At 43.3% G+C, this 15,170-nt stretch overlaps 1 protein-coding gene across 10 annotated transcripts in view; it reads left to right on the top strand.

The window, feature by feature from the left end:
- Positions 1 to 15,170, top strand: part of LOC137334591 (ubiquitin carboxyl-terminal hydrolase 15-like) — a 102,566-nt gene that overhangs the window by 69,287 nt on the left and 18,109 nt on the right. For 9 of the 10 annotated variants that reach the window (XM_067999384.1, XM_067999382.1, XM_067999380.1 and 6 more), the window contains 5 exons: positions 2,460 to 2,618; positions 3,639 to 3,863; positions 8,791 to 8,874; positions 8,970 to 9,064; positions 14,612 to 14,803. In XM_067999384.1, coding sequence (XP_067855485.1) covers positions 2,460 to 2,618; positions 3,639 to 3,863; positions 8,791 to 8,874; positions 8,970 to 9,064; positions 14,612 to 14,803 — 755 coding nt within the window. Of the gene's footprint in view, positions 1 to 2,459; positions 2,619 to 3,638; positions 3,864 to 7,697; positions 7,795 to 8,790; positions 8,875 to 8,969; positions 9,065 to 14,611; positions 14,804 to 15,170 lie in introns of those variants that run through there. The other variant, XM_067999390.1, reaches the window with a different exon arrangement.

Here is a 15,170-nt window from a genome sequence, read left to right as displayed (position 1 = left end):
TGACACATCCACCTGCACAGCAGGAGGGAGGGCAATGGCAAAGAGAGATGCGTCGCAGAAGGCACCACCCTCGCCACAGGGTCTACAGACCAAGGCTCAGCTTCCTGGACCTCTCTGAGCAGCAGTGCACACGGAGGCTCAGAGTCACTCGACAAGTAGTCGTGGACATCTGCAGCCTCCTTCATGCCGAGCTGCTCCTGGCTGGCCCGAGCACCATCTTCTTACCTGTCGCTGTCAAAGTCACCACTGCCCTCAACAACTTCTCCGCATCCTTCCATGGTGCCACCGGGGACATCGCCAACGTCTCTCAGTCGTCTGCACTAAAGAGCCCTGCAAATACCCCTACACCCACTCTGCAGTGACACAATGGGTGGCATCAGTTGTGGGTCTTCATAGTGATCCTCAGGAAAGGGCATTATTGCACAAACCAGACAAGATTCGCGAAGACGTGGCAGCAATGGTGACAATATAATATGTAATGTGATTTGATCAGAAATTAAATATTAGTAAAAACCATAACAAACCCTCAAACACTCTTGTGCAATCCCCTTCATGTTCACGACACGTTTGCCTTACGCTTCCTACTGCACTTATGTGATGCATGCCCTGTGGCTGCAGCACAGGTAGTGCCAGGTTGAGTGAGGCTGACCGTGAAAGAGATGCATGAGAGGGTGAGTATGAGATAGAACAATAAGATTGTATGAGGATTGGGTTGAGTGGTAGTGGTGGGATGAGTACTGGCGAGGTGAGTAAGTGCAGGTAAGATGAGGATGAGCTTTGAGTGGGTGTGAGGGGTGATGTGACAGAGTAGTGTTGGCAGTGCACAAGGAGGTGTGGGGTGGGGGCAGTGATGTGGCAGACGGAGTGTAGTGGAATGAGTAAGTGTACTCACTTTGGCTGACCTACTTAGGTCATTGAAGCGCCTCCTGCACTGTATGCAGGTGCATGATATGTTGGTGGTGCAGGTGACCTCCTCTGCCACCTCGAGCCAGGCCTTGGTGGCAGAGGCAGACCACTTCCGCCCGCCAGGGGGAAGATCTCTGTCCTCCCCCACCTCCTCACCCCATCCATTAAGACCTGGAGTGAGGCATCATTAAACCTGGGAGCAGCCTTCCCCCCCTGGGCTGCTCCATGCTGTAATTTTTCCTATTTTCTGCAGCATCAGTGGAGGACTGCCCCTTTAAATACGCGCCCAGTTAACCCCCCCGCTGCGAACCCGCCGCCCTCCTAATATCGGGCCCAATATCAGATCAGGGTCTCTCTCCTCGGTGGTAGATACCTTGATTAGTTCCAGCAGAGCGTCCACCATTACAGCTTAGCACACAAAATGGCAAGTTTGTGCAGTGGTGTTCTTGTTCGTTATTTCCTTCTCGTCAAGACTGCATATGAGAAGGAAAAATAATAAAAGGATATTGTATAGCGGCAGGGAAATGGGATTAAAATAGATAACTCCAGTTGAAGACCTTGAACCAATGTAGGCACAATGGGCTGACTGACCACCTTCTGTTGTAATTTTTATGATTCAATATTTTGAAGTATCTCAGCATCTGATCAACATTGGTTTCTAAAACACAAGTTCTGTTGGAGATCGCAGTGCAGTTAGTTCAGCCTTTCGTGATCAGTGTGCACTTAGTGTCTCATTTAATACCAGGTATATGGAAAATATGCTCACGCCACCCTCCTTGCTTCTAGTTAAGCTCTTGCTGCAATTCTTCAAGTTCACGCACCCTCTGTTTGAACCTCTTTGAACGCGTTGAGTTTCTTGCGTGGAAAACTGCACCATTAGCATTGGTTTCAAGTCTGGTTAGTTTTAACTTTACTCCTTAAACTCCAAGCCTTTCTTGTGTGTCAGTTGTATTTGATTTGGCTTTCTGAAAGAGTGGCCTTCAGAACACAAGTAGAGGTTTTAACCTAAAGTCTCGTCCCAGGTTCATTTGGGTGGAGAAATTGTTGCCACGTTATTCGACCCACCAGCATAGGTGTCACAACTAGAGTATCACTTCCACTGTGTAGATGCTTGAGGAGCTGTAAAGTTGTTACTTCTCTATACCCTAAATGTAGCTCCTATAACTTTCTGGAAATCACGATGGTGACTGTATTACATTCTTCAAAAATATCTAGTTAATCCAACATTAACAGTTGCGTGGGGGAGTGGTTAAGAAGCACATAAAGTCTATTCCTAAAAAGTTTTGTCGTACAAAGAATGAAGAATACGCTGTTTCTTATTGCACATCCAGTGGCAAATAGTTCACTTATTGCAATTAAATTAAAAATATAGGTTAGCCACGTCAGAATGGAAGAAAAGCTGCCTGCTTTGTTCTTTTGACTGATTATGCCTTTTGCTATTAACTCTGATGTGAGGACTGTGTGCATAGGCAAGGCAAGTAAATAAGGCACTGGTTGTCCACCTCGGCCCTTTGTAAATGTGTTTAACAATTTATATTCATCCTGTGTTTTAGACGCAAGTGGGTCGATTTGCTCCTCAGTTTTCTGGCTACCAGCAACAAGACTCTCAAGAATTGCTTGCCTTTCTTCTTGATGGTTTACATGAAGATTTGAATAGGATTAGAAAAAAGCCATATATTCAGCTGAAAGATGCAGAAGGAAGACCCGATGAGGTACAACCAATTGTAATTTTTTTTTGTTTTAGGGAGCAGCTGTGGTTAATGCTTATTGTTGTTGATGTTGAACAGTGTTCTCTGGAGAAGTGCTTTCAATGTGAAATAGTCTCCTTCCCCATTCACTTCATTGTTAAAATTGATGTTCAGGGTTCCAAAGTGGTAAAGCATCAATGCCAACTCGGACGAGTTAGCCTCTGATCCCACAGTGAGAGCTTTTCGTTAGCAGACCCAAAGCATGTGTCAGCAGAGTGGCTTTTGGCTAAACATCCCAAAGTGGTAGGTTTCCATCAAGATTCAGCAGTTGCTAAATATCGTTCTGCCTCCTTGCAGGTAGGAGATTAAATAAACTGTATTGGGGAAAAAAAAGTAATTTATATTGGTAGTTGTTCAATCCCCTCCGCCCCCAAGTGATCCCGTTTGCATGGTTTATCAATTTTTATTCACACGGCCTGAAAGCTTAATTGCTTGAATTCCCATGAAACAACAGTGAGAGTTTCTAATTGCCCATATCACATCACTGTCAACATCATATTTCTGGTACAATCCAAAGATTCTTGCTGTCCGGCATTTATCACTATGACCGTCGCAACTCTGCTATCAAATGCTGAAATGTAGAGAGTAGGGACGGGACATTTGTGACACACGTGGAACGTAAAGCAGCATCAGTGTAATGTCGAGAAATTCCAAGGAACGAAAACTGTTCTCTTTCATACATGCATTTAAGGGGAAGCTAGATAAGTACATGAGGTAGAAAGGAATAGAAGATTATGCAGATAGGGATAGATGAAATAGGGTGGGAGGAGGCTCCTGTGGAGCATAAACACCAACATAGACCAGTTGGGCCGAATGATCTATTTCTATGTAATATAGAAAGAGTCACAGCTATAAACATTTTTGGTCAAATTTTATTCCCAGAGGGAAATAGTCACTTGTGAAGTAGCCGATCATAGATAGGCATTTTGAGCTATGTTGCTTTGTTCTCTGAAACTTACCTCGATTTGTTTTTTCTTTCTTTAGGTGGTTGCTAAGGAGGCATGGGAAAATCACAGGAAGCGAAATGATTCCATCATTGTTGATATTTTTCATGGTCTTTTTAAATCCACACTCGTTTGTCCTGAATGTTCTAAGGTTTCTGTGACATTTGACCCATTTTGCTATTTAACACTTCCTTTACCCTTGAAAAAAGAACGCACTTTGGAGGTTTTCCTCGTTAGAATTGATCCACTCACCAAACCTATGCAGGTATGAGAAGCATGGTTTACCTCGCGATTTGAACTGGAAAATAAATTTGGAAGCCTTTTAGTCATGGTTACATTTTTTTTTAAAAAGAAAGTGGTCATCTATCCAAACAATAGATTCAATAGCAGCTTGTATTTACATAGCACTTTTAAAGTACAAAATATCCCAAAGCACTTTACAGAGAAATAAGAGGAATGGACTGAAAGCCATGGGACAGAAATTAGGAGACATGATTGAACTAAAGGTCAAAAAGTTGGGTATTGAGTTTTTTATGAAGACAGAAAAGTACAGAGGCAGTGGGGTTTAGGGAGGTAGTTCCAGAGAGTAGAGACTGAAGGTTCTGCCATTAATGGTGGAGTGAAGGGAGAGGTCGGGAATTGGGGAGGGGGGGCTGCAGGGCAATGTGCAGGAGACCAGAATCAGAAGACTGAAAGATACTGGAGCAAGTTGCAGAGGTAAGGAGGAGCGAGGCCATGGTGGGATTTGAAGAGGAAGATGCAGATGGTCTCATTTCGGGATCATAGAAAAGATACAGCACAGAAGGGGGCCATTTGGCCCATTGTGTCCGCGCCGGCTCAAAGAACAACCAGGTGCCCATTTTAATCCCACCTTCCGGCACCCGGTCCGTAGCCTCAGCTTACAGCACTTTAGGTGCAGGTCCAGGTACTTTTAAAAAGAGTTGAGGGTCCCTGCCTCTACCACCAATTCGGGCAGCGAATTCCGTACATCCACCACCCTCTGGGTAAAAAAGTTTTTCCTCATGTCCCCTCTAATCCTTCCGCCAATCAGCTTAAATCTACGACCTCTAGTTCTTGAACTCATCGCTAGGGGCAACAAGTACTTCCAGTCTACTCTATCTGGGCCCCTCATAATTTTGCACCCCTCAGCCTCCTCTGCTCCAAGGAAAACAACCCCAGCCTATCCAATCTCTCCTCGTAGCTGCAATTTTCAAGCCCTGACAACATTCTTGTAAATCTTCTCTGCACTCTCTCCAGAGCAATTACGTCCTTTCTGTAATGTGGTGACCAGAACTGCGCACAATACTCCAGCTGTGGCCTTACCAGCATTTTATACAGTTCCATCACTACATCCCTGCTTTGGTATTATATAACTCGGCTTATAACTGAGAGCATTCTGTATGCCTTCTTCACAACCTTATCTACCTGTACTGCCACCTTCAGGGACCTGTGCACATGCACTCCAAGGTCTCTCACTTTCTCTACCCCTCTCAATATATTCCAGTTTACTGCGTATTCCCTTTTACTGTTTGCCCTCCTTAAGTGCATTACCTCACACTTCTCCGGGTTGAACTCCATTTGCCACTTTTCCGCCCACTCCACCAACCCATTGATATCTTCTTGGAGTCTACAGCTATCCTCTTCACTATCGACTACACAGCCAATTTTTGTGTCGTCTGCAGTCATGCCCCCGACATTCAAGTCCAAATCATTAATATATACCACAAACAGCAAGGGACCCAACACTGAGTCCTGTGGCACACCACTCGAAACGGATTTTCAATCGCAAAGACATCCATCGACTTTTACCCTTTGTCTCCTGTTACTGAGCCCATTTTGGATCCAATTCACCACATTTCCCCGTATCCCATGGGCTTTTACCTTTCTGACCAGTCTGCCATGTGGGACCTTGTCAGATGCCTTTCTAAAATCCACGTAGACAACATCCACTGCACTACCCTCATCAATCCTCCTTGTCACGTCCTCAAAGAATTTAATCAGATTTGTAAGGCATGACCTTCCCTGAACAAATCCATGCTGACTGTCCCTGATTAAACCATGCCTTTCTAAGTGACGGTTTATCCTATCTCTCAGTATTGATTCTAATAGTTTGCCCACCACCGAGGTAAGACTGATCGGCCTATAATTGTTCGGCCTTTCCCTCGTACCATTTTTAAACAATGGTATTACGTTTGCAGTCTTCCAGTCCTCCGGTACCTCCCCTGTATCTAGTGAGGATTGGAAAATGATCCTCAGAGCATCCGCTATTTCCTACCTGGCTTCCTTCAATAGCCTAGGAAACAATTCATCCAGCCCTGATGACTTATCAACTTTCAAGGATTCCAGTCCCTCTAGTACTTCCCCTCTCGTTATATTTACCTTATCCAATATTTCACACCTCCTCTTTAACTAGTAAGTCCAGATCATCCCTTTCCTTTGTGAATACGGAGACAAAATCTTCATTTAAAGCCCTACCCACATCCTCTGCTTCTACACACAAGCTACCCTTACCATCCCTGATAGGTCCCACCTTTTCCTTAGCTATCCTCTTGTCCTTAATGTACTGATAAAACATCTTTGGATTTTCTTTAATCTTACTAGCTAATATTTTTTCATGCCCTCTCTTTGCTTTCCTTATTTCCTTTTTTACGTCATCCCTGTACTTTCTATACTCCTCTAGGCTTTCTGCAGTATTTAGTTTTCTGTGACAGTCGTAAGCTTTCTTTTTCTCCTTTATCTTGCCCCGTATACTTCTAGACAACCAGGGGGCTCTAAATTTGGCAGTGCCACCCTTTTTCTTTCAGGGGACGTGTTTGCATTGTACCCATAGAATTTCACTTCTTAGTGCTTGCCACTGATTTCTCCTCAAGTAGTTGTGTTCAGTCCACTTCTGCCAAATCACCTCTTAGTTCTGTAAAATTTGCCTTCCCCCAATTTAAAACGTTTACTCCAGATTTAACTGTCCTTTTCCATAATAATGCTAAAACTAACTGAATTGTGGTCACTATCCCCAATATGGTCACCCACTTGCCCATCTTCATTTCCCAGCACTAAATCTAGAATTGCATCCCCTCTTGTTGGGCTTGTCACGTACTGGCTAAAAAAGTTCTCCCGGACACTGATCAAGAATTTAGCGCCCTTTGTGCCCCTCACACTGTTTGAATCCCAGTTGATGTTAGGGTAGTTGAAATCCCCTACTATTATTGCCCTCTTATTTTTGCACTCAGAAATTTGCCTACATATTTGTTCTTCTATCTCCCTTTCGCTATTCGGGGGTCTATAATACACTCCTAGTAGTGTGACTGCCCCTTTTATATTCCTTAGCTCAACCCATATGGCCTCGATTGATGATCCATTTTAGCATATCATCCCTTCTCACAACTGTAATTGATTCTTTGACCAATAATGCTACCCACCCACTCTATCCTGCCTGAAAACTCTATATCCAGGGATATCCCCCTCTTTAAGCCAGTTTTCCATTATAGCAATGATATGCTGCCATGTGTCTATCTGTGCCCTTAGCTCATCTGCTTTGTTTGTAATACTCTTTGCATTGAAGTATATACCCTTTAACCCCGTCAAATTCCTGTGCTGAACACTATTTAACCTTTGCTTCTTTTGCCTTTGAGCTGCTAACTACGTCACTAACTGCTTTTCTACTTCCCGTTTCCTGGTCTGAATTTGTCCTATCTGTACCTGCCCTTTGGTTCCCATCCCAGTTTAAACCCTCCCAAACAGAACCAGCAAATGCCCCCGCGAGGATATTGGTCCCGGTTCTGCTTGGGTGCAACCCGTCCAGCTTGTACAGGTCCCGCCTTTCCCAGAATCGGTCCCAATGCCTCAGGAATTTAAACCCCTCCCTCCTCCACCATTTACTTCATTTGACCATTTACTTTAAATGTTGTGTTTTGAACCATAATGTATTCACGCAAGTTTTTTTTTAAAAAGTAGGTGCCTGAGACAATAGGTAGTTAAGATGCTAATGTGCTAGCTTTGAGGTTTCCTCACAGACTATAAATAATCAATTTGTTAGCTTGTCTTGGTAATCACTAAACAACTCAAACCCATTGTATTGGAAAGTCTTTGATCCCATTTTCAGGCTGTAAACAACAAGAGACACAAGACAGATGGGCACAGAAGGATACCAAGACAGTTAGGTTTGTTAAAGAGAAAGCTGTGAGGCGTTTCACTAAAGCAAAAAGGTGAGAAATGCCAGAGGATATTTATAAGCCATCGCTGCTGTGGGGTAGCATGACGTTCTTTCTTTTGCATTATGCCAAAATAAGTTGGACTGTTTGAATTATATGAGTCCAGTCATAACTGCAGTTCATTGTGTTCACCATGTTGTGAAATAAAGCAGTGTAACAATCGTTTCTATCTTCACCTCGCAAAATGATTGCTCGGTCCACCTTCAGAGAGATTGAAGCTGTACATGTGTGAAAGACACAGATGTTCAGTTCAGGTCACGAGGAGGAGGATGAGAGGCCAGCAAGGAGAGCTTTGGAATAACCATGTCTTGAGGTGACACAAGCAGGGATTAGGATTTCAGTGAAGGAGTGGCTGAAGCGAGGCAGTGGTGTGTGGAACTGGAAATAAATGGTCTTGGCGATGGGGACTGGAGCTTAGCTTGGGTCAAACGCGACACTCGGGTTGCACATGATTTTATTCAGCTTGAGTGAACGACTGGGAGGGAGGTGGAGTCGGTGGTAAGGAAGCAGAGTTTGTGCTGATTACCAAAATAGTTCATTTTGGACTTTCCCCATGTCCATTTGAAGAAAGCTTGACGTATCCAAGTGTCGAACAGGCAGTCTGACAACATCAAAGTGGTTATGGTGTCGAAATAAGAACATTAGTAGTAGACTGATCCCATGCCTGTGGGATAACGTTGCCAAGAGGCAGCATGTAGATAAGCAAGAGGACGGGGCCAAGTATAGATCCTTTAGGGGCTCCTGAGGTGATCGTGCAGCGGGGGGGGAGAAAAGCCATTACAGGAGAACCATAAACATGAAATGTAGCTGCAACTTGGAGTAAGTTAGTTGAGGATAGATAACCTGGGCTATTTTATAATATTGGAATTTGTTTATGCAGTTGTTACACTTAAGCTTACACATGCATGCATGTCACACGAACATTTTTGCTGATACTGTGACATAAAATCTCTGTTTAACTGAAGTTCTTCTGTTTTCTTCCAGTATAAAGTTGTTGTCCCTAAAATAGGTATTATTTCAGATCTGTGTGCTGCACTGTCCACTTTATCAGATGTCCCTGCAGACAAAGTAAGAATCGGGTTATTCCAATTTTTAAATAGTTCAGTTTTTTTAATTTCGTTCGTCATAGTTGTTGATGTAATTTTCATGTGCTTTGTATTCAGATGGTTGTCACAGATATATACAATCACCGGTTCCATAGAATATTTTCTATGGATGAAAACCTGAGTAGCATTATGGAAAAAGATGATATATTTGTGTAAGTAAATGTGTAACTGTTAATCTTGTGAATTGTTTGTTCCAATACCTAAATTTTGCTTCTGACAAAAAGTTTTTAAAAATGTTTGGCTACACATTTGCAGTGAAAGAGAGAGGCCCTGAAATTGCATTGTAAATATTAATATCTGAACATTTAACACATTTGTCTGCTGTTAATGTTTATTTTAAACAAGGTCAAAGACCCAAATGCAACATCTGGATAGTATAGAATCATAGAATCATAGAAGTTTACAACATGGAAACAGGCCCTTCGGCCCAACATGTCCATGTCGCCCAGTTTATACCACTAAGCTAGTCCCAATTGCCTGCACTTGGCCCATATCCCTCTATACCCATCTTACCCATGTAACTGTCCAAATGCTTTTTAAAAGACAAAATTGTACCCGCCTCTACTACTGCCTCTGGCAGCTCGTTCCAGACACTCACCACCCTTTGAGTGAAAAAATTGCCCCTCTGGACCCTTTTGTATCTCTCCCCTCTCACCTTAAATCTATGCCCCCTCGTTATAGACTCCCCTACCTTTGGGAAAAGATTTTGACTGTCGACCTTATCTATGCCCCTCATTATTTTATAGACTTCTATAAGATCACCCCTAAACCTCCTACTCTCCAGGGAAAAAAGTCTCAGCCTATCCAACCTCTCCCTATAAGTCAAACCATCAAGTCCCGGTAGCATCCTAGTAAATCTTTTCTGCACTCTTTCTAGTTTAATAATATCCTTTCTATAATAGGGTGACCAGAACTGTACACAGTATTCCAAGTGTGGCCTAACTAATGTCTTGTACAACTTCAACAAGACATCCCAACTCCTGTATTCAATGTTCTGACCAATGAAACCAAGCATGCTGAATGCCTTCTTCACCACCCTATCCACCTGTGACTCCACTTTCAAGGAGCTATGAACCTGTACTCCTAGATCTCTTTGTTCTATAGCTCTCCCCAACGCCCTACCATTAACGGAGTAGGTCCTGGCCCGATTTGATCTACCAAAATGCATCACCTCACATTTATCTAAATTAAACTCCATCTGCCATTCATCGGCCCACTGGCCCAATTTATCAAGATCCCGTTGCAATCCTAGATAACCTTCTTCACTGTCCACAATGCCACCAATCTTGGTGTCATCTGCAAACTTACTAACCATGCCTCCTAAATTCTCATCCAAATCATTAATATAAATAACAAATAACAGCGGACCCAGCACCGATCCCTGAGGCACACCGCCGGTCACAGGCCTCCTGTTTGAAAAACAACCCTCTACAACCACCCTCTGTCTTCTGTCGTCAATCCAATTTTGTATCCAATTGGCTACCTCACCTTGGATCCCGTGAGATTTAACCTTATGTAACAACCTACCATGCGGTACCTTGTCAAAGGCTTTGCTAAAGTCCATGTAGACCACGTCTACTGCACAGCCCTCATCTATCTTCTTGGTTACCCCTTCAAAAAACTTGTGAGACATGATTTTCCTCTCACAAAACCATGCTGACTGTTCCTAATCAGTCCCTGCCTCTCCAAATGCCCGTAGATCCTGTCTCTCAGAATACCCTCTAACAACTTACCCACTACAGATGTCAGGCTCACCGGTCTGTAGTTCCCAGGCTTTTCCCTGCCGCCCTTCTTAAACAAAGGCACAACATTTGCTACCCTCCAATCTTCAGGCACCTCACCTGTAGCAATTTCCTCCCATAATGTCCTGGGATACATTTCATCAGGTCCCGGAGATTTATCTACCTTGATGCGCGTTAAGACTTCCAGCACCTCCCTCTCTGTAATATGTACACTCCTCAAGACATCACTATTTATTTCCCCAAGTTCCCTAACATCCATGCCTTTCTCAACCGTAAATACCGATGCGAAATATTCATTTAGGATCTCACCCATCTCTAGTGGTTCCGCACATAGATGACCTTGTTGATCCTTAAGTGGCCCTACTCTCTCCCTAGTTACTCTTTTGCCCTTTATGTATTTGTAGAAGCTCTTTGGATTCACCTTTGCCTTATCTGCCAAAGCAATCTCATATCCCCTTTTTGCCCTCCTGATTTCTCTTTTAACTCTACTCCGGCAATCTCTATACTCTTCAAGGGATCCACTTGATCCCAGCTGCCTATGCATGTCATATGCCTCCTTCTTCTTTTTAACTAGGGCCTCAATCACCCGAGTCATCCAAGGTTCCCTACTTCTACCAGCCTTGCCCTTCACTTTATAAGGAATGTGCTTACCCTGAACCCTGGTTAACACACTTTTGAAAGCCTCCCACTTACCAGACGTCCCTTTGCCTGCCAACAGACTCTCCCAATCAACTTCTGAAAGTTCCTGTCTAATACCATCAAAATTGGCCTTTCCCCAATTTAGAATTTTAACTTCTGGACCAGACATATCATTCTCCATAGCTATCCTAAAACTAATGGAATTATGATCACTGGTCCCAAAGTGATCCCTCTTGAACTTTTTCCAGACAAACTCCAGATGCAGTTGTATACAGAAGAGTGTGTTTCATAATAAGCAGAAACTATGGCACAGAAAGCAAAGGACGCAGCCTTTCACCTCTTCATCGCCATCATTCTCTTCTGGGTTTTATTGTATGCACCCACTTTCCCTTTCCCCAGCCACAACTCCACCTTTCCACAGCCCAGCCTGAAGGATTGTTATACACTAGTTAGCACCTCCATTAAAACACTGGACAAAGGAATTGATACAACAACAATTTGCATTTATATATCACCTTCAACGTAGTAAAACGTTCCAAGGCACTTCACAGGAGCATTAGCAAACTTGTACACTAATATTTGCACTGCATAATTTAGGTGATGAGCTGGTTTGTGAATGGTTGAGACTGGTTTTCACTTTTTAGCTGAAGGGCAGACCTCTTATCATTACTTGTGAACACTAGCTCCAAACAACAAATATGCTACCCCTCCGTACCCATGACATACTGAAATAATTGCATCTCTATCCTTTTTCCATGCAGCCCTTTACTCTTGGCCCTAAACGCTTCAAACCAGACAAAAATCAATAATGCCTCATTCAGAGTAGCCATGATGTGGAGATGCTGGTGATGGACTGGGGTTGACAATTGTAAACAATTTTACAACACCAAGTTATAGTCCAGCAATTTTATTTGAAATTCACAAGCTTTCGGAGGCTTCCTCCTTCCTCAGGTGAACGATGTGAAAATGAGGAAGGAGGAAGCCTCCGAAAGCTTGTGAATTTCAAATAAAATTGTTGGACTATAACTTGGTGTTGTAAAATTGTTTACAATCATTCAGAGTAGTCCACATCCACCTGAACATAAGAGACACTTGTGCAAGGGACTTTTATTGCACAGTACTGGAAAGTTTAGATCTTTCCATTGTTGAATTGGTTACGGAATTAATTAATGTTAACAGTATCACAGATACAGAATTACTGCTATCTTTTGAAAATATTCACAATTCTCTTCAGACCAGCTAACCAACAATGCAATGAATATTCCACCAGAGGGAGCTCTACAGCAGAGTACCAATGCAAGAAAGGCTTACATTTATAACGCACCCTATCGTGTCTCTAAGAGCATTTTTCCTCCTCAGATCTCTCCATGTACTCATTGCAACTTACCTCTGCAGCCTCCTACAGAATTGCTCCTCTTCCTGCACCCCTCAGTCGTCCAACTCTGGCCTCCTGTGCATCCCATTTGCCCTCCACCTTGGCACTGATGGCAGAGACTTTCGTCCTGCTCACTGGAACTCCCGGGTGAAGCCCCTCCACTGTTAACTGAACTTTAGATGCTGGGGCCTTGTAGAGTGCAAGTGGCGGAAATCACAGTGGAGGCCGTATTTTTTCATTTGCTTCGACTATGTATATTTAATCGCTAGGGTGGAACCCGACCACAAAGGCCCATGGAATATTGCATTCTTAAGTTGCTTTCCACCTTGGCACGCCCCAGATCCGCCGTCAAGGTGGGAAGCCTGGGCCATGAAGTAGGCAAGAGCAGGGAAATAACCTGCCCTTTTCAGTCTACGGTTTCAAAATATTAAATATTTTGACAGCTCGGAAGCAGAAGTCATCCTAGAAAAGAATATTATTCTGCAACAAAGACGATCTGTAATCTTGTGTTGGATTTCCGCACCCCTCGCGTGAAGGCGTTGAGAATGAATATGTGAGAAAGAGTGGGTGTAAGGAGAAAGGTACTGCTGCATGCACCAATAAGGGCCTACTGCCGTTTCTTGTTGCCTTGCAAGATTTTAGTACTATATATCTTCGTCCTATATTCTCTGGAGTTTAGAAGAATGATAGGTGATCTCGTTGAAACGCATAAAATTCCTGGAGTGCTTGACAGGGAAGATGCTGAGGGGCTGTTTCCCCTGGCTGGGGAGTCTAGAACTAGGAGTCATAGGGGGGTGATTTTAAACCCCATGAACGGGTGGTTTGGGGGCGGGCGGGAGTTGGAAATAGCTGTTTTTTTGGGTTGCAACCGCAAAGTTTTCGGACTTTGCGTTCCCAGTGGTAAGCTTGTACTTTTACGCGCCAACGTTAAACCCAGAAATAAAGCCAGGTTGCGGTCGCAACCTAAAAAACAACTATTTTCAACTCCCACCCGCCCCCAACCCACCCGTTCTTGGGTTTTAAAATCACCCCCATAGTCTCGAGATAAGAGGTCGGCCATTTAGGACCGAGATGAGGAAAAATTTCTGCACTCCGAGGGTTGTGGCTCTTTTGAATTCTCTACCCCAGAGGGCTGCAGATGCTCATTCTTTAAGTATGTCCAAGTCTGAGATTGATAGATTATTGGAAACTAAGGGAATCGAGGGATATAGGATAGGGTGGGAAAGTGGAGTTGAGGTCAAAGATCAGCCATGATCTTATTGAATGGCTGAGCAGGCTCGAGGGGATGTGTGGCCCTACTCCTGATCCTATTTCTTATGTTCTAACGTACAAACTGAGTTTTTAATCAATTTAAATGAGTGAAGTTAACAATAGTATTTTTTAAAATTCTGTTCACTAACTTCAACAACAATCAGCTTGCATTTATATAGCAACTTTTAATGTAGTAAAACGTCCCAAGGTGCTTCGCAGGAACGTTATGAAACAAAATTTGACACCGAGCCTCTTAAGGAGATATTAGGACAGTTGATCAAAAGCTTGGTCAAAGAAGTAGGTTTTTAAAAAGCGTCTTAAAGGAGGAGAAAGAAGCAAAGAGGCTTAGGGAGGGAATTCCAGAGCTTGAGGCCAACGCAGCTGAAGGCGCGGCCGCCAATGGTGGAGCAATGAAAATCGGGGATGCGCATGAGGCCAGAATTGGAGGATCTCTAAGGGTTGTAGGGCTGGTGGAGGTTACAGAGATAGGGATTTCACTTTTTTAAAGTAGCACAGCTTTGTCAAGCAATGAACTGTTTTCATTTGTTTAACCACGTGCCATGATTGAGAATGATGTGGACCATTTCAATTCTTTTCCCTCTCCAGCGATGAAGATTTGTACTTCATTAAAACTAATAGATTTTTGTAGAAAGATAATGCACAATGAAGTGAGATGCTTTTTTTTGTTGTAGTTTTGAAGTAACTGGCAGTAGGACGGACGACACAGACACTGTCGTGATTCCGGTGTATCTACGTGAGAAGTATCGGCAGCCCAGCTACGGTCACCATAGCAACGCTTGCTTGTTTGGCCAACCTTTTATGATATCTGTGCCTAGAAACATAACTGAGGAGAAGCTCTATAACCTATTACTTATGAAAATGTGGTAAGTGTCTGGCCTTTTGGTTATTCTCATCATTCTGAAATCTTTTATGTTCGTCTTGTGAGGGCAGCAAGCGGTCTTCTATTAATAGTTTGTTTAGTGTCTTCCAGTTGATTAAAGATAAGCTTTCGGAGGCTACCTCCTTCCTCAGGTGAACGATGTGGAAGGAGGTAGCCTCCGAAAGCTTGTGAATTTAAAATAAAATTGCTGGACTATAACTTGGTGTTGTAAAATTGTTTACAATTGTCAACCCCAGTCCATCACCGGCATCTCCACATCATTAAAGATAAGAGCAGTGTGATGAAAACAATTTAGATGGAGTACTGATTGTCTGGCCCATAGGTTACTTTCGTTCATGTTTATCCTTTGC

The sequence above is a fragment of the Heptranchias perlo genome, chromosome 18, assembly GCF_035084215.1.
Source record: "Heptranchias perlo isolate sHepPer1 chromosome 18, sHepPer1.hap1, whole genome shotgun sequence".
NCBI lineage: Eukaryota > Metazoa > Chordata > Chondrichthyes > Hexanchiformes > Hexanchidae > Heptranchias > Heptranchias perlo.
The sequence above is the reverse complement of the archived record's forward strand: the minus strand, read 5'-3'. Positions and strand labels throughout refer to the sequence as shown.